Source organism: Equus przewalskii, unplaced genomic scaffold, assembly GCF_037783145.1.
Source record: "Equus przewalskii isolate Varuska unplaced genomic scaffold, EquPr2 ChrUn-10, whole genome shotgun sequence".
NCBI lineage: Eukaryota > Metazoa > Chordata > Mammalia > Perissodactyla > Equidae > Equus > Equus przewalskii.
This window is the reverse complement of record NW_027228747.1, coordinates 4093413-4113541: the sequence shown is the minus strand read 5'-3', so window position 1 is coordinate 4113541 and position 20129 is coordinate 4093413. Positions and strand designations below refer to the sequence as shown.

Below are 20129 nucleotides of genomic sequence, written 5' to 3'. Positions count from 1 at the left end.
AAATCCTCCAGCCGTCACAACTGCTTTAAAGTTTTCTGAAAGGGAACAGTACGAAGAAAGGCTCTAAAGTTGCAAAACAGGAACTGAAAGAAAAAGTCTGGTTGAGTCAATTGAAGGGAAGTGTTGATTATTTTGACTCCCTCAGTGACTCATGTTACCTGGTTACCATTTGACCCATTTTTAAGGTGTTAAAACTAAGGAACATTGCCACAGAAATGGCTTTACATCACAACATGTCAATGGCATCAACAGTACTGCGAAGTGGACTCGAGCCAAGATTTGGGCCCTTGTGTCCTGTGCTACCCTCCCTCCACCCCTCTGCTTCTGAGCGCACTTGTACAAAACAGCTTCCTTTGTAATGATAACAGGATGCTGTCTTCTGGTAGTTAGGCTTCAGAAAAAGAGGCGCTTCTAAGCAGAAATGCACTTTTAAATGCACAGACAAAACCTGAATGAGGGAAAGCACTGAATACTGTGTGCACAATTAGCATGTGGTGCTCAGGGCTTAAAACCAACATGCAAAACTCATATTTGCACATTGCCATGGTGATTCCACTCCGTCCAAAGCAGCTGAAAATAAAGACAGGATAGGGTTCCTGAAATGGACTTGCTTATTCTCACCTCCTTTTGGGGAAAGTGTACAAGTACTGAAACATTAGTATCAAAACTCCGTGGATGTTAATTCTTCCAGCTCCTTCATCTCAAAAGGATGAGTCAGATGGGGAGACAGAGTAACTGCTGTACTGAACCCACTTACATCAAAATTCTATCAACACTTGGTGACCGTAGGAAAAATCAGCAAAGGGATTTTGAACTTTGCTTTAAAAAGTAGGAACTACTTAAAGTACAGCAGTAACATATTTAATTAAAAACTTAACACCTCTAATTTGAATGAAAGAAGGGGTTATTCTGAAGGGAACTGTCCTTTGCTGTGAGGCAAATCAGCTTTATGGGGCTTTTGCTTGGTAATTCACCTATACTTATTTGCTCAGCTGACTTCCCCAAAATGCCTGCCTAAGAGGGGGAAGGAAGACAGGCATTGATTAGAAAACACCCATATCACACCTTGTATTTGAAAAAAAAGATTTATTATTCTCTTCTGAGGAAAAACAGGAAGTTAGGGAAACACACTACATTGTACAGCCCACATTAATCTGTAGTTGGTCCTAACCCTTCCTAGCACAGCTGTCAACAGCCTTAGCTGTTGAACTAGAACCTAGGTATTCACTCCCGACAGAATGTACAGACCACATCGAGTACTGTATGTTTTTCCCTGAGAGAAGCATCAGACAGAAACTGCTGAGAGAGCCATCTTTCCAAGCAGCCCCTCCCTGTCCATTTCGGAGGACTTGCCTGGACTATGCAGCCAGTCAGCACTTAGAACATGCGCCTCTTCCCCCTATAAAACCACCCATCCTTCCCCAAAGCACTCGGGCTCCCTAAGCCCTCATCGCCCATGACCCAAAACGTCAACTGACTTCCTCATCCACACTGCAGCAGTCACACCTAGTAAACTGGCAAGTGAGGCTCCCAAAACTCCACCAATCTACATCTGTGCGCTTATTTCCACCACTGGATATGGGGAGACAGGCTTTTTAGTCACCTTAACCAGATCTTAAGATTAATTAAAAACTACATAAAGTGCTTTTAGGTCCTTAGAGATACAGACATGATATAAATAAGTGGTTAATGAGTCAAGAACGATAAATACATGGGTAGACAGCTCTAGCTAGATGACCTTATGGCTCCGAGATGGGCAGGCAGGGCAATTCTTCTCTATTACATTCTTAGTCATTTTATTCATGTCTATTTTCATCTGGAGGCCACAGACTAAAGATCACATTGAGGCTGAAACTTTTAAATGACCCTAGTTCCACTATATAAGCTTTCTTCAGTTTAAAGTAGCTTTTATATAACTTTGAGGTTTAACAGAGCCCACCTCTTTTTCTATCTTTAAGTGAGCACATTCAAATACAACCGAAGCTAGAGAAAGTCACATAAGATGTTGTTCCCTCCTCTGAAAACTCCTAAGGGGACTCCTCCCACCTCATGACCCTTACTGTCACTGCATCCATTGTACTACCACTCAAAGACGAAGGTCTGTGGACTCCTGGGGAGGGTTATTTAAGGTTCCTAGTTGGGGTTCCTAGTGCCAAAAACTAAAAGGGCTAGTTAAGAGTTCAGGGATGGCAGGGTAAACACATAAGAACTGATATATCTGTAGAGGGAGCAGAACAAGCAGCAAGTATTTCAAGGAAGGATAGGAAATAAACTAAGTTTAACAGAACATCGAGTCTGAAATCCAAAGAGATGCCAATGCAAAAATTCAAAACAAAATTTGGGAATCATTAATAGAAATGAAACAATCATACTTGTTTGACATATTAGGCTTAGACCTGTGTTTAACAAGCAAGCCTAATGATAGCACCATGGTTAGACTATGGCCTGCTTTTCCAGGCCACCATCGTACAATTTATTAAGCAAACAAGGGATCAAATGTCTCTCATGCACCCGATGTGATCTTTTTATATACATACTAATAAGTCCCATTTGGAACAGCTGAAAATCTTTTAGCAAAAGCTTTGAAGATGAGCTCATGAACTCAGTTTAAATTTCACCAGTTAAATTAGGTCAAACGAAAGGAACTCAAATGAGTAGTTGCCCAATCAGAGCCCATTATTTGTAAGCCATCAGCCTGCACGTCCCCACCTCCCCCAAAACCCCTTAAAACTCCACGTTGAATCAATTATCGAAAACCTACATGTAAGGAAGCGAAAGGATTAATTTCCACCCCTCAATTTCTCAGTCCCAGGTTAAAACAAAACAAAACAAGAAAACTACCTAAGAAATACTTACCAAAATCAGATAGGAAAATTAAAGCCTGCATAGTTATGAATCGGAATTGTTCCACTACAACCAGGTTGCATACAATTACATCAACTGGTTCTGTATATAATCTAGAACTGGCCAGGACAAAGTTTAGAATAGAAAAGCTGTAAGAAATAGGCTCCTACCTAGACAAGTCATGAATTTCAAAGAGGTATGAAAAAAATAATGTAAATTCAAGATGCTCCCTCCCTTTACATTTCAAAGAAACAGACTTTCTGTAAAAATATATACAATTTTTACTGACAAATACATTTACAAGTTGTTTTTGTCTTAAAAATTGAGCCCTAAGTCAAGTACTCTTGGCCATTACGAGGCTAATAAACTAAGAATCACTCAGTTGAAGCCTGTTCTACTTTGGCAGAACCAAGTCCTGAGCACTTGAATTTTCTATTCTGCAGTATGCCTGGGAAAGCGAAGTAGAGAGAGGAAAAAAGCTTCCCTTTACACTCTGTTGTACAGTACTGAGGCTTCCAGTCATAGCTCTATTCCTTGTAGCTTAAATCCATTTTACACAGTTCACTGACATTGTTAGTGCTTCTCTTTTAACACTAGAGGAAGTTGAACTCAGTGGGCGCATTTAATGAACTCTTATGACTAGCCTGGCTACTGGCCTCTCTCCTGTTCTAGAGAAGGAAATTAAGTCTTCCATGCTACCATCTTGTCTAAATCTAAAAGTCCTCCTCCAAGGCCTCCCAAAGTTTGCCTCTTTCTGAAATTGAACTTTGCTTCTTTCAGACAATGACTCTTCAAGGGGCACTACTTTTCCCATTATTTATTCCTGTTAGCCATAGTCCTCCTGCCACTTGCTTTTCTATGTTGCTTGGAGGTTACAGCCTGGACATCCTGAAGTCCAACTTCATAAATACATTTGATTTCACAGCAGATGTCTTGGTTTTGGGTGGCTGGAGTTGGTTAAGAGTCAATTATTGCACTTAAAGGCTATCTTATTAGATATGCCAAACCAGCGCCTACTCCAGCAACACCTGCAAAAGCCAGCAGCACATTTCTGATGCCACCTTCTAGGTCCTCTACATGGAAGAACTCCACAAACCCATCCTAGAAAACAAAAAAGAAAAGCACACTTTCAAGTATGGGTTTCCAGTGGCTTAAAAACATTATTTACAGAGAAAAGATGAATTAAAATATCTATGGTTCCCCCCAAAATGCAGCAATGTACCAATTATTATTTATTCTGGGGGTGGCAAAAAACACACTATTCAGTTAAGGGGGCGTGGCACCCAGGAACGTAGTTTATTACCCCCAAGTGATACTTAGTATTCATAATTTCAACCTACTGGTGTGAAGAGTACCAAGCTAAACTACAACAAAATACCAAAAGCGAAGACTTAACAACCAGTAAAATAACCTAGAGAACCAGGATTTTTGATGCAACTATTGAAGACACCAATACCACTATCTTCATGGACCTACTACTTAAATTAACATGAAGCAACCAGACGTCCATAAGTTAGATCTTGAAAACTGAGTTGCGCATCACAAAAACCCTTAGATATCTCCACTTTCTCTATAAAATTCTCCATTCCATTTCCACTCCAAGGCCCCACTTCAACCTTAAAACAAACTTACCCAGCCTCTTTGTTTGACTAGCCAGTCTCGTTTTGTCCTTACGAGGACATCTGTGATGCTTTCTGCTAATGGTTCGATGCAGCTTTCTTGGTTTATACTCTTCAAGTGTTTGGCCACAAAGGCACCAAAAGAAATAAGAGTCACAATCCTGCCCCAGTTTGTCACTCCGTCACTGAAAACGTGGGCCATCACTCGAGACAAAGATTTGACATCGTCTTCATTTTTGATGTCCAGTTTCCGAAGCATGCCTGGGAGGAAGAAAGCATGCAGGTTCTCACGGCCTCCTTTGTCTAAACCAGGCACCATTCGCCTGCCCACCCACGGAGGGCGAAATGGCTATTTGGGCTCTACAGAACTCAGGCCGACCCCACTCGAAAATTGACATCCCACCCTTTCCGGGCTTTGAACAGAGCTGCCATTTCCAAAGGAATCAAGATGGGCGGAAACAGTGACTCATGGCCACAAATATTCTGGTTTCGGAAATAGATGAGAATCGTTTCTACACTGACTCGTTTCGGTTTCCACCCGCCCAAGGCGGGTGAGTCCAGGGCCCGATGGAAAAGGGCAGCGCGGCCTTCGTGACCAAGCCCCTTACCTTGGAAGGCCGTCTCGTGATTGCGCTGCACTCCGTCCCCGACCCGCCGCAGGGTCTCTAACGCCTTCCGGCTGGCGGCCCCAGACCCGCCCATTGGCTTCGTGTCCTTGGCGCCGGTAGCCTGTTCCCGAAGGTAACGAGAGATAATCTCCAGCGATTGCCGGTACAACTCGTCCTCCTCCTCCTCTGCTGGGGGCGGCGTCGAGGGGAGCGAGCCGTCCGTGCAGGGGCCACTGCTGGCCTCCCGGACAAACTCCAGCAAGGGCAGGACAGCCGGCCGCTTCCCGAGAGGCTCCGGCTCGTACCCGTCCAGCTCCTCCTCGGGCGACATGATGGCGTCGGCGGCCGGGGCTTCCATCCCCTCAGGCGGCGACGCGCAGCGGGTGGGCGCGAAGAACAGCAGCCTGGAGGAGGGCGCGGTGACGTCGGGGCCCTCGGCGCCAATGGGGGAGGGCCGCGCGACCCTCAGGGAGTCCGGCGCGAGGGTGGTCTGGGGGCTCCCGCCGGCGCTTCCGCCAATCACCGCGCCGGCCTCCCCTCCCCCTCCCTCTCGCCGGGCCGTGGCCTCCTTCCCCGCAGCCAAAAGCCGCCCTCCCGGCGACGAGGCGCCGCCGCCGCCGGCCCCCAACCCGGCCCCCCCACAGTAGAGGTTGAGTCCGATTACTGCGTTTCTTTTCAGGCCAAACATCGCCAGCCAGCCGCCGCCGCCGTCGTCCGGGTGAGAAAAAGGGGGGAGACCCCGACTGCTTACTTGAAGGAAGCGGAAGTAAGGAGTGAGACAAGTGCTCCTAGATCACGGTTTTAGGGCCAGTCCTACGCGGTGGCGTCAGCAACGCTTTAAAAAAAAAAAACAAAGGCCTCCCCTATAAAAGGGAAAGGGGCGGAAGCTTCCGGAGAACTGCACACGGCGTCTAACCGCCGGACGGGGCGGGGCCTGGGCGGGACCTGGGCGGGGTCGGCCTTCCGGCTCGCGGGGCCCCGCCCCGCCCGCTTACGTAACGGCGGCTCGGGCGCCTGCGCGCTGCGCTCTCGCTCCTGCCCTGTGCGGACCTGGTCTTGCTGCGCCTGCCCCCGTGCTTCTCTGAGCCCTGATTTGCCAGTCCCTGCTGTGGCTTTTGTGCCAGAGGTTTTTCCATAACAAAGTCTTAACCACTGAGTCACTCAGAGATTGAGGAAAGGCGATGAGGGAGTTCTGCCAGGGATGGGGAACAAGTGTCTTAGATAATATGGGTAAATAAGAGGGCACTGTTGGGGACCTGTAGTTATTTTGCACATCCTCAGCTCTCTAGTCCTTCCAACAATGTTTGGAAATGGGAATGCTCCATGGACTGCCCTATAGAATCATTTATATCTAAGTTGACTAAACGAAATTGTTCTGCCCCAGCCAAATTTTATTCCTGTCTCCCTACTTGCTTGAGTCTCCCATCCTCATCTCTACTCCCCGGTCTCTGGTGCTGTTTACATATAGACCTTACTTTATTAGCACCTGTTCTGAGACTCCTGACACCATTTATTTTTGTACTGATAATAAGGCGTATTTGACTCCAGGGTAAACCTCTTGAGGACAAGGATCCTGTTATATCCCATATATGTGAGCTAACATTAATTGAAGCAATCTCTTTCTGTTAAAAGATCTGTAAAAATAATAATAGTTTAATTCAAGAACAAGGTATTTGAAGGACACAAGCAGGAAAGGTGAGCAAGGTTCCTATTCCCCCAAACATCAGTTTAATAAGGAGATAGGGTACCCACATCACACAATTATGCATTTGAACAGGACCTAGAACCATGCGGATTTATAATATCTGGCAGAGAGGATGGAGAGAAACATCTGTGGTTGTAGTGAATAAGAAATGGTTTCTCTATTTAAGGAACTTCTAATCTTATACAGCATCTAATCATAACATGAGATGGAATATATGCTCTATAGGAGGCATCAACAACTTAATATTGGATTGAGAGGTTGGAAAATTCCCTTTGGGCTAGGCAGGCTGAAGGAAGACCTTATGGAAGAGGTAGCTTTTATGCTGGACTTTTTAGGATACGGTTTTGTCAGTCAAGGGGAGAGAGATTGAGAAAATTTTCTTAATCAATTCACTGTCCTTCCATCCAAGATGCCTCTTGCATACCTTCTCGTCTGTCCTTAAACCTCCAATATTCCCTCCTCCCTTTCACACTCTCAGCTGTTAACTTACTTCACTGAGAAAATAGAAGCAATCAGGAGAAAAAAACTTCATTTCTCACCACCAAATCTACTTATTTACTCCTTTCTATTCCCATTCTGTCTTTCCTATGGTTAAAATGAATGAGGCTTCCCTGCTATCTCAGATCAGTCTCCTCTTGTGCATTGGATCCCATCTCCTTTGCCTATGCAAGTACTTGCAGTTTTCCCTTTACATCTTGTATCGTCAACTTCTATTGAACCATTCCCATCAGCATACAAACTTGACATTCTCTCTCAGCTCTTTAAAAAGGCTTTCCTAGAACCTAAATTCTTTGATATTCCCCTTTATATCAAAAATCTTCAAGCTCCTTACCCCCATTTCTCTCTTGAACCCACCCCAATCAAGCTTTCATTCCGACCAATCCATTGAAACCATTCTTGTCAATGTCATCAGTGACCTCCACGTGGCCAAGTTTCAGTGGTTAATTTGCAGTCCTTATTTTACTTGGCTTCTTAGCAGTATTTGAGGTGGTTGATCATTCCCTTCTTGAAACATTTTCTTCATGTGCCTTTTAGGGCACCAGACTGTCCCTTCTTCCACACTGGCTACTCTTCAGTTTTATTTCTCTCTTCCACTGGTTGTCTACTTGATGAGGATGCTTACCCTGTTTCCCTTTGTAACCCTAGCCATGCCTGACCTATGGCAGACAGTCCATTGTTTAATGGATGAATCTGAATATTTACTAATATGGGATATATAAAGGCTAGAAAACTTGGATGGGGTCATAATATTGAGGGCTTTGAAAGCCAGTCAGAGCTTTGAACTTTTCTAGGCAGGTGGGAACCATAGAGCACTGGAGTCTATGCTCTAATTTAGGTTCATTCCTCTAGTTGTGGGTTATAGAATAGACTGAGGGAGAAAAGATTGGAAGCAAAGAAATAAATTAGGAGGCTACTGCAATATGATAGGCCAGAATTAATGGTGACCTGTCCTTAGGTGGTGGTAGTACAAAGAGAAAAGATAACATGAAGAGACACTGTGGAAGCAGGGTCTATAGGGTTTGATGACTAAGAGAATGACAGAGTGTGATATCATAAATTAGGCATCCGTATTACGTAAGATTAACAGTAGTTCCAGACTCCTGTGGACTGTCCTAAAAAACCACTACTCTCACTGGTAGGAGAAAGGGTCTGTGCAGCTTAGAGGCAAGGAGTCAGCATGTCTCCAGGATGTCTGGCAGCTCCTGTCCTCAGGGAATTTTAGTTCACTTAGGAGGTCTTCTGATCCTTAGTATTATTCAGAGTCCCTGGAACCTCTGGATTTGAACACTGCTGATCAAGAATGGCTCTTGTTCTTAGGATGACTATATTGGCCACAGTCCTGAACCTCAAAAGAAAAGCATTGTTGACATCCTGACTGTGCCCAGTCTTTCTTGTAGGCATGTATTGAATCCTTTGAAACTTCTCCAAACTGTGAGCACATTTCCTCCTCAAAATGTGCCTTTGTTTCAGAGAATTCATTTACATCATTTCTTTCAAAATAGAAAAAAGAAAAATTTGGTCCCAATGTAGGAACTAAGATGTATTCTAATAGCCTTGTTCTCCAGTCTTTCAGGGCCTGAATCAGGCATACTTAATATCTCATGTTGCCTGCATACTTAATATCTAATTAAAAAACTCTTGCTCTTATCCTTACTGCCTCTCTTAATTATTCAACCCTTTTATTCCTCAGCCTGGTAAAGCAGTGTTTTGTTTGTTTGTTTTGTTTTGTTTTTAGGCCCTATATATAACTCGAATTTTGAGAGGCATTCCACTTTGCTGGTAGAAAATTCCAGAATTACTGGAATATCCTGTTCTCTTCCTCTAAACTGAGGCTAATCTTTTGCCTTTAAGCTCTTTCTAAGGCCTCTTCATACCGTATTCTTTCTTTTTTTTCACATATCAAAATTTTATTTACCTCAGTAATGAAGGAATCAATAGATGAGAAAGCTAATTCCGTGAAGATATGAGAAATTGGGATTTATATAGTCAATAGGGGAAGATGCTGATCAAGGATACTAAATTAGGTATTAAAGCAGTTAATGTCCTATAAGGCAATAAACTATAACTTTTAGGGTTATGTTCTTTAGCAGACTAGAAAAAAATTACTGTACCTTATTAGTTTTCTATACGTTACCCTCTTTTTTTTTTTTTGAGGAAGATTAGCCCTGAGCTAACATCTGCTGCCAATCCTCCTCTTTTTGCTGAGGAAGACTGGCCCTGAGCTAACATCTGTGCCCATCTTCCTCTGCTTTCTATGTGGGACGCCTACCACAGCATGGCCTGCGAAGTGGTGCCATGTCTGCACCCGGGATCCGAACCAGCGAACCCTAGGCCGTGGAAGCAGAATGTGTGCACTTAACCACTGCGCCAACAGGCTGGCCCTTACCCTCTAACTTTTTAAGGGTGGTAAAACTTCTGGGTGCTAATCAAAATTACATTCTCCAAGATAATCTGGTGACCCTCAGGCAGACTTATTCAAAAATGCTCTACCATGATATTAAAAGGTCACGTAGTCATCTTTTTGCCTTGTTTCTAAAATGTGCATAATTTTTCCTAAGCAATCCCCCGTGACCATAAATAATCTCTAAAGATTATTTTGATCACAAACTAAAAAGGTTGATCTCATGTTGTGTCAAAATCATTAATTGAGCTTCTTGCTTAATTGGCTATTTTCTGCACTTCTTATTGCATACCATACTCTTCCATACTGTGCCTCCGGCATCAGCATCTTCCTGCCCTGCCATTACAGCGCCATAATTATTATCTGCCTACAAGATCATAGTTTCAGGCCCTAGTCTCCATAGGTAACACTAGCATATAACTAGGGTTCAGTAGCCTTTCAGAAGGTTGGACAGACATTGCTAGTTGCCTTATCTAATATTCATTCTTCTTCCTTTCAGACAGAACCCAGAGTCGGCATGGTGGTTCCATAATGATCAGGAACTCACATTCCTTCTTTTATGTTCTGCCATCCTCACACATGCTTTTCTACCTCATGGTCCAAGATGGCTAGCTTCACCCATGTTATCTGCATTCCAACCAGCAGGAAGGAGAAAAGGGAAGGCAAAGGGTATCTAGTTTCCTCTTTTTTTTTTTTTTTTTCCAGGAAGATTACCCTGAGCTAACATCTGCTGCCAATCCTCCTCTTTTTGCTGAGGAAGACTGGCCCTGAGCTAACATCCGTGCCCATCTTCCTCTACTTTCTATGTGGGACAACTACCACAGCATAGTTTGCCAAGTGGTGCCATGTCTGCAGCTGGGATCCGAACTGACGAACCCCGGGCTGTGGAAGTGGAACATGCACACTTAACCGCTGCACCACTGGGCTGGCCCCCATAATTGTATATTTTTAGTTGTGGGTCCTTCTAGTTGTGGCATGTGGGATGCTGCCTCAGCATGACTTGATGAGTGGTGCCCTGTCTGCACCTAGGATTCGGACCGGCGAAACCCTGGGCTGCTGAAGAAGAGTGTGCGAACTTAACCACTCGGCCATAGGGCTGGCCCCAAGTTGCTTTTTTAATGAAACACCATTTTAACTTGAAAGAATGACTGACAGTCAAACTATGGATAATTAGACTTCAGTCTTTTTTTTTAAGGGTATGCTTATTCATTTAATTTTTTTGTGAGGAAGACTGGCCCTGAGCTAACATCTGTTGCCAATCCTCTTCTTTCTTTTTGCTTGAGGAAGATTGTCACTGAGCTAACACCTGTGCCAATCTTCCTCTGTTTTATGTGGGACGCTGCCAGAGTGTGGCTTGATGAATGGTGCTAGGTCTGCGCCCGGGATCCAGACCTGCAAACCCTGGGCTGACAAAGCGGAGCATGTGAACTTAACCACTATGCCACTGGGCTGGCCCCTAGACTTGAGTATTTTGTATTTTCTCAAAACTGAACAAAGTGAGCCTGTCACTTCAAGAAAAACAACTGACAGTATTTGTTGCCAATGATAAAATTTGAGATTTCAAGTGCGTCTTCTCCTGTCTTCACATGGTCTTTCCTCTGGGCATGTCTGTGTCCTGATCTTTTTTTTTTCCTGAGGAAGGTTAGCTCTGACCTAACATCTGTGCCAGTCTTCCTCCACTTTATATGTGGGTCACCACCACAGCACAGCTGAGGAGTGGTGTAGGTCCACACCCAGGATCCGAACCTACAAACCCAGGCCCCTGAAGCCGAGTGCACTGAACTTAACCACTACACCATGGGGCCAGCTTCTCAATCTACTTTTAGAAGGACACCAGTCATATTGGATTAGGGCCCCACCCCCATGACCTCATTTAACCTTAATGACTTCTTTAAAGACTCCAAATACAGCCATATTCTGAGGTACTGGGCATTAGGACTTAAACATGTATTTTAAGGGGATACACTTGAGGCCATCACACTCTATTGTGTTTTCAGGCATCCCTTATTTTCCTTTACAGCATATATATCAATTTTAATTATGTGTTTTAATAATTTTAAATTATTTTAATTATTATATCTTACATTTCTAGAAATTGATTGTACCTTTTAAAATATGTCTTATAATTTTTATAGTCTCATTTTTTTTTTTAAGATTTTATTTTCCTTTTTCTCCCCAAAGCCCCCAGTACATAGTTGTATATTTTTAGTTGTGGATCCTTCTAGTTGTGGCATGTAGGACACTGCCTCAGCATGGCTTCATGAGGAACCCTGGGCCACCCAAGCGGAGTGCATGAACTCAACCACTCGGCACGGGGCCAGCCCCAGTATAGTCTCTTATTCTTTAGTCATACTTTTATTACTTTTTTTCCTTTAAATATATTAAATGTACTTATTTATATGCTGTATTATAATTCCAATATCCAAATTCTCTGTGGACTTAATTCTGCTATTTATAACTTTCTCATTCATGGTGCCTTATTTCCTGTTGCCTTATGTTTTGAGGTTTCTATTTGTGAACTCATATTTGAAGGAAATTGATCTCTAAGGGTTTTTTGAGTCTGGATTGAAGCTGCCTTCCTCCAGAGAGGATTTGTTTGTTTCTCTCAAGTGCCTGCGGAAACTACCAACCTGTGACTACAGTACTTTTAAATTCTGGGCTTGAAGTTCTTCTGTTTCTTTGGGTAGTGTGAATTCAGGCTATAAACGTGAGAAGACTAGCTTATGAATTCCCAGGGGAGATCTTTTTTCCCCTGATTCAAGGTCAAAATTGAGAGGGACATTCCTTGCTGTCTCTCTTCTCAGGGTGGGTAGTTTCTGGTTTACCCTTTCACTGAGATTGGAACCCACAGGAGTCCTAGCCTTATTCAGGGGGTTTCCAGTCCAGCTGCTCTTTCTGCACAAGCCCTAGGCTTTGTCTACTGTCCCCTGAGAAACAATCATTAAGACTGTCACTGGGGATTAGCAGATGCCTCTAGAGCAGCTACCAATTTCAGCCTTACATTTTTGGATCATGCTTTTGCTTTATTGATTGATTGATTGATTGATGGAGGAAGATTAGCCCTGAGCTAACATCTGCTGCCAATCCTCCTCTTTTTTGCTGAGGAAGACTGGCCCTGAGCTAACATCCGTGCCCATCTTCCTCTACCTTCTATGTGGGACACCTACCACAGCATGGCCTGCAAAGTGGTGCCATGTCTGCACCCGGGATCCGAACCAGTGAACCCCGGGCCGCTGAAGCGGAATGTGCGCACTTAACCACTGTGCCACGGGGCCAGCCCCTGCTTTTTATATTTGAGCTGGTGTTTTGTAGTGGGGTATAGTTGTCAGGGTATCTAGTCTGTTATTTGCTGGAAATGGAAATCTGATTCTTTGCTGAATGTTTGTGCCCGCTTACCCTCTCACTGTAAGTTCCATGAGAGCAGAGGCTTGGTCTGTCTTGTCACTGCTATATTCCCAGCACCTAGCCCTGTGGCTGGCACACAGAAAGTTCTGATCAATAAATATTTATTGACTATATGAAGGTAGAAAGAAAGTTAGGAGTTCGCCGAAAGACAGGAGAGGAAAAAATTCAGGGAAAGACTGAAAATAGGGCATTGTATTTGGCAATTAGGTCATTTTGAGAATGGATTTTGTAAAATAATGAGGGCAAAAGCTGAATTTCATTGGGCTAAAGAGTAAATAGGAGTTGAAAATTTCTTTTTCAAGCAATTTGAGAGTGATGAGAAAGCAGAGGGTAGTTGGGTTAAAGATGAAAGATTTTTTTAGAATGAGGGATTCAAACATGATCTTGTGGAATGAAAGAAATGATAAAGGAGAGAGAAGGGACAATTGATAGGGCACAGTATTCCCGAAGAGATAGATAGGAAGGCAGAGGCTCAAGTTAAAACCTCTATAAGGAGATCCTCTTCTTTAGCCAGGCAGGAAGATACATATGGGGGACCCTCACAGGGCAGTTTAGAGGTCAAGAGGAATGTTGGGGAATTTGGCACTTGTCCATTTTCCTTTTGAGGTGTAATGCAAGGTGGTCTACAAATGGCAGAGACTGGGATTAGAGAGAGGGGCTTGAGGAGAGCAGCTGTAGGAAGTTCACAAGGCATCTGGCTGCCCCAAGGACTGCCAAGTTAAGGCTGGAAACCACACACTGGCACTGGTTCCAATGCTCTCCCATAAGGCAACAGCCAACAACCAGAAATGGAGAAAACACACCTCTATCCCCAATACCTAGAACAACTCTTGGCATGTCAATAGGCACTTGATAGATATTTCTTAAATGACTGAATAAAGATTAGACTGATCTAGTATTGGGGAGGGGTGAGGTAGCTGGGAGCAAAGAACAAAAGACAAAGATAATGGAAGGTGTGGTAAAAGTGTCTCGAGATCATTATCCATGGACCTTAAGGTGGGCAGGGAAAGAAGTGAAGCTACAAAGGATCTGGGAGACTTCAACTGTAGTTGGCCTAAACTAAGTGATACAAAATTGAAGAATGAATGACAATTTTATAAGTTTTTAGAAAATCTGTGGGTCCTGAAATGGAAGCAGCACATCCTTGGAGAAGCTGACCCAGATGACAGAAGCCCAGGAAAGGGGTAGTAAACTTGGTTTACTACTCCATTTCAATTTTTCTCCTTCTGGCCTGGGACATGGAACACAGACTTCCCTTCTGGGAAGTCTGACAATGGGGCCTGTAGCTGCAGGTTCCAATTGAACCAGGTTCCTAATTGCTATTGGCTGAAATGGCATTGTGAGCAGCGTCCAGAATCCTATTAACTGAAAATGTATTAATACCAAATTAGAGGTCTCTAGTACATACTACCAGGCTCTGACCTGGGTGCTATCCTGTTCAATGTTTGTACAAATAATTCAGTTAACACTGGTGATAGATGATCACACTTGTAGATATCAAGAATATGGGAGGGATAAGGAATATGTGGGAGAGCAGAATCAATATGCAAAGAGATCTGGTAGGCTAGACCAAATCTAACAAGATTTAGTTTAAATGGGTTAAATGTAAAGTCTAGCACAAAGGTTAAAAAAGAAAGAAAGAAAAATATATGAATGACATAGGAGAGGTGGTATAATATGTTTTGAAAATTACTTAGGAGACCCAACAGAAATATGGGCAAAGTTTAGGCAATTAAAATAGAGGACATACAAATGGCATGTACATATACGCACTCTTATACCTATATATACATACATATGGATGTATGTATGTGTGATATATCACTTTTGTTCATCTTTCATACTGGCAAAAATTCAAAAGACTGCTAATACCAAGTGTTAGCAAAGGTATAGGAACATGGCTAGGGAATTCTCACAAGGTTGGTGGGGATATAAATCATTTTAGGGTAATTTTTAAGTATGTATTAAAATTTTAAATGTGCATACCCTGTGACTCAGCAATTGAACTTCTCCATATTTACCCCAGAGAGATACTCCTGTATAGTACGTATAGTACTAAGTATAGTAAGAGGCATAAAGAATTTTCAGTGAAACATTGTAAAAGCAAAAAACTGGAAAAAATCTATATGTCTAAAGACAAAATGGTTAGATAAACTGTGATACATCCATACTATAGGATACTATATAGCAGTTATAAAGAGTATATGTCAAAACATGTAAGAGTTACATGTACTGATATGAAAAGTTCTTTGAAACATGTTAAGTGAAAAAAGATGTAGAATAATACAAACTATTTGATATCATTTATGTTTTAAAATCCCATACAACTACACTATTTCTACATGTAAATGTATATCCATGTAAAGACATGCAAAAAAGTCTGGAAGGATACATAACCAAAATGAAACACTGTTTATCTCTGGAAGGAAAGCACCAGGATTTGAGATAATGGTCAAAGAAGACTTTGGCCTTATCTGTAGTTTTTTTGAATTAAGATTTTAATCTCTATAATCCGCAACCAAGCAGGTGATGGTTTAGTTCTACTTGGTTCAGTCAGGCCACATCTGGACCAGACTTCGAGAGGCACATTGACACATTTGAGTTCATCCAGAAAACACCTGACATGATGCCAAGAGTCCACACCATGTCAGAAAGCAATAACTGAAGGAAGGGAGAATGTTTAGACTAGCGAAAGCAGATGTAAAGAGAAGTGGTCCTCAAATACTTGTAGAGTTTTTTTTGCTTTTTTTTTTTTTTAACTTGTAGAGTTTTAATGAGGGTGAAGATAGTAGTATATTCCAAGACACTGGAGTTATTCAAGAAAAGACAAAATGATCATTTGACAGGGAGGCTGTGGAAAAGATAAATTCAGGAGGAATTAGTTGGAACTAGATGATCTTCAAGGTTTCAACTAACTGAATCTATTTTAAATTCCCTTGGCCTCAGCCAGATTTGCAGCCTGCCTCTACAAAATTTATTTCAGTGGCAGAGGTTTTCCTCTGACCTGGATGAAGATTCCAGCATCCCCCCTAACATTTCATCACCTTGAGGTAACAGCCTCACAATCGCTTTAAGTAGCAAAACACACTCTTGATTCAGAAATATATTAACACACACATCAGTCTCCATCATAGGTGAGAGCATCTCCACCCCACAACTAGAGTTAATATAGCCTGCCAGCTTGCCTTTGTGGAAGAGGTGCAGTTGGCTTCTCTTCTCCTTTTGCTACGTTTCCTTCTCTATTTCTTAGATGCTGACACTGACACCTCCAGGAATGGAGCAGAAGGAAGAGGGAGGAATGTTCTTGGTGGCTTCATGCTCTCTAGGTCGAGCTGATGTTGAAAGCTGACTGTCTCATGGACATTGTATGGATCCATCAGAGGCTTCCCTGCTGGGCCTTTTCAATGGCAATGTCAGCTTCCCTGAAGTGACATGATGCATTGTATTTCTATGGCCACCACTCCCCTCTGATCTTGTTTTTCAGAGGTCCATTCTACACAGAACCCTTTGTGAAGAGTCCCTCTATGCTTCTAGGAAGTTCTCTTGAGTAGGATTTAAACTGGCTTCATACTTGGTGCCCAGGATTCATGCGTATTTGACCCTTGGTCAGAAGGGAGTGCAGTTACTTCCAAGATGTAGCTGTCTACTTTGTTACTGCAGTGCAGCCTCCGTTGTTAGCCGACCTTTGCCTTGAAATTCCTCTACCATGAGTCATACAGTCTAATAATCATCTACCCAGGAACAAAAATCAACTCCTTCAGGGGTCCCTTGAGGTCCCTCTTTCTGGGTTTGAGGAGAAAGGGAAGTACTCCCTACCTCTTCTCTTTGAGATTGGATGCAGCTCACAACACGGGGGTAGCTCTCTCCAAAGAAAGCTCTTTTGTAAACCCTAGGTCCACTTTTTATACTCTTGAACTGGAAGAGGAGGTTCAAGAACTGTGGAACTGGTCCTTAGTAATTTCCTTTAAACCTTTGCATTTCTGTCTGGTGTCTCCCTTTGGAATTCCCTATCTATAATATCTTGGTACCCCAGCTAAATATCCAATTTAAAATCTTGTTCAGTGTAACATAATCTCCTTTATCAATCCTTCTTTATATCCTTCCTCATTTCCTACCTGGAGTCTATGTGATTTAGTCATACTTCACAGGCTAAGTCATAGGGCAGTCATCAAGTTGGTCTGACATGGTCCAGTCATGCCCCACTTTAGTGATTAAAAAGCCAAACTAAGGCCAGGGGCCCACTACGATGACCTCAGGTCCCTGAGAGGGAAAGCTCAGGACTCCCTCTGGGCTCCAAACCTAGTTCTCTATGACCTTAGATAAATGACCTTTTCTGAGCTTCATTAAAATTGTGTAAAATCGTCTTACCTTTTAATTCAAAATTTAATTTTTAATTACACAACTAATGCATAGATATTCTCCTTGTAAAAAAGCAAAACATTACAGATGAGACCAAATTTCCTTTGATGACCACCTCTAATCCCATTCCCTTAACTTCCCTCCAGATGTAACCACAATTCTCAGCTTAGTGTTTACCTTTCTAGTCCTTTTTCAACTCAATCTCTTTTTTTTAACCTGTAAAAACAGGATAGTAGTATCCGTTTTGTCAGAAGGGAGGTGAAAATGCAAGGTGCGTAATGTTTTCTTTTTTCTATTTCCTCAGTGTGTTGGGAGGAGCTGAGACTTCCTGTAGGAACACAGTTCTACACTGAATTCAAACTGAAGAGAAATCTTACCTGCTTCCAGGCGTGGAGCTACCTGCCTTCTATCCGGTGTTAGAAAATACCAGTTGTTTATTTTTTTCCAAAAAGTTCAACAGACATCACGCACAGGATTTATAGAAGGAACAAGCCTCAGTCTGCTACACTGACACAGCCAGCCTCCTCTGGGATAGGGGTCTGCTGGAGGAGGGAGCCAGAGCTAATGGTCCACAGACCATTCTACCTCCTTTATATTCTTCCATTTTAGCCAGGCAAGGATGATTCCGTCTTGTGTCTTCTCTTCCCTGTGGCTTTCATTTCAAATTGCAGAAAGGAAGAGATCATATGTCCAGATTTTTCCCCCAGAACAGCTTTCCAGCTGAGTACAACAAAGATAAAAAACAAAGCAAACCTCCCTCCCCCTACAATTCTGCTCTTCCATCACTCCACAGGACAAGGCACACTCCCACAACAGCTTTTTCCTACTATCAGAGAGGAAGCACAAGCCAAGATTTCCAAAGGCACTAGTGGTTGGTTCCCAAGTGCCCCAGAGCATGATTTTATTTGACTGTAAGAACAAATTCCATTTATTGAGCATCTACTTTGCCAGCCATGATACAAGTTTCTTTGTATATATCTAATTTAATGCTTTTTTTTCTTTTTCTTCTCCCCAAAGCCCCCCAGTACATAGTAGTATATTCTAGTTGTAGGTCCTTCTGGTCATGCTATGCGGGAGGCTGCCTCAGCATGGCTTGATGAGCAGTGTCACGTCTGCACCCAGGATCCAAACTGGTGAAACCCTGGCCTGCCAAAGTGGAGCACGTGAACTTAACCACTCGGCCACGGGGGCGGACCCCCTAATTTAATTCTTAAAAAACCCATATAAGGTTTGTAGTATAACTATCCTCATATTACACATGAAGGGACTGAGGCTCAAAAGGTTAAGTAATTCTGTTCTTAAACTGTGACTTCCTGAGGCAAAGGAGAGGTTTAAGAACAATACTGGTTAGTGGGAAGTGGCGTCTGGGAGCAGGAATAAGAAGCATGGACTTGTGGGGAGAATAGAAGAGGCAGGGGAACAGCAAGTTAAGAGGAAGAAAAATGCATGTCCTAGCAAGCACTGCCATTACCCTTACCACTGAGCCGGGCCATACTCTAGGGGTGTGTAAACAAACCTCCATAGCAACCATCTGGTTTCTGTCTTTCTATGACAACACAAGCTTGCAGCGTCTATCTAAATACTGGCACTGGTGAGGATGAGTGTGGGCTGGGGAGGGGAAGTGGGACTGCTGAGTCAAGGGGAAATTGTGCAGAAAAGGCAGATTCCGTTGGTATGCCCTCATCTATCCCTCCCAGCCCACCCCAAGGTAGGAAAGGAGCTTAAGGCTCTGATCTCTACTTGATTCACAGCAGGCACAGTTAACAGCTGAGCCCTGCATACATTTCGTCTTATTTTAACCAATTATGTAAATTCCTATCTAGCCAGGGGGATCCCCTTGGTGCAAGAGGGGAAGGGTAGAAACTTCTGCTTCCCATTTTCACCCCAGGTGCCACTTTCGGGGCCATTGAGGGTAGAGAGGTCCGAGGATCCCATCTGATGGTGTGATAGCCCCAGAGGGAAAGATGAGGGAGAGAAGCCAGGCACCAGGGGTGCAGGAGCAAGGTTAGGCACTCCTGAGAGGATTAAATGGGCCCAGGCCTGAGTTACAGAGCCCTTTAAGTTAGCACTGTGGTTCTCAACCAGGGGACCCAGGGAGCATTTGGCAATGTCTGGGGACTTTTCTTTTTGCTGAGGAAGATCGGCCCTGAGCTAACAACTGTTGACAATCTTCCTCTTTTTTTGCTTGAGGAAGATTCATCCTGAGCTAACATCTGTGCCAGTCTTCCTCCACTTTATATGTGGGATGCCAACACAGCAGGACTGATGAGTGGTGTAGGTCCACGTCTGGGATCCGAACCAGGGAACCCAGGCTGCCAAAGCAGAGCGTGCCGAATTTAACGATTACACCACGGGGCCAGCCCCACTGGGGACTTTTCTGATTGTATTGACTGAGCATCTAATGGATAAAGGACACAGATGCTGTTAACATCTTAAAATACATAGGATAGCCTCCACAACGAAGAATTACTATCTAGTCCAAAATGTTAACAGTCCCAAGGTAGAGAAACCCTGAGTTAAAAGATGCTGATCCTTCATGAGTCCCCTCCTTGGTCCATTGCAGGAGCACCAATGATAGGTCAAATTACTTGAAGGGGATACCATGAATGCCAGCTTGTTCCTCTGGGCCCTAAGTTCCTCTCCAACCTCCAACCCCAGTATTTAGTTTGTTTACTTCTAACAAAAAC

At 43.3% G+C, this 20129-nt stretch overlaps 1 protein-coding gene across 1 annotated transcript; it reads right to left on the bottom strand.

The window, feature by feature from the left end:
- Positions 1-1069: 1069 nt before the first annotated feature.
- On the bottom strand, positions 1070-5774 carry MCL1 (MCL1 apoptosis regulator, BCL2 family member). The gene is made up of 3 exons (XM_008515017.2): positions 5072-5774; positions 4477-4724; positions 1070-3945 (listed from the first exon to the last, which is right to left on the bottom strand). Exons 1-3 carry the CDS (start codon positions 5757-5759, stop codon positions 3829-3831), a joined length of 1053 nt encoding a protein of 350 aa, XP_008513239.2. The 5' UTR covers positions 5760-5774; the 3' UTR covers positions 1070-3828.
- Positions 5775-20129: the final 14355 nt, after the last annotated feature.

Bases quoted from the DNA above. Each gene is read 5' to 3' on its own strand.
- MCL1 (XM_008515017.2), bottom strand. From the start codon at position 5,759: ATGTTTGGCCTGAAAAGAAACGCAGTAATCGGACTCAACCTCTACTGT. The intron at 4,725-5,071 runs GTAAGGGGCTTG...TCTTCCTCCCAG, and splicing joins TCACGAGACGGCCTTCCAAG to GCATGCTTCGGAAACTGGAC. The intron at 3,946-4,476 runs GTAAGTTTGTTT...TTTGTTTTCTAG, and splicing joins TAGTCAAACAAAGAGGCTGG to GATGGGTTTGTGGAGTTCTT.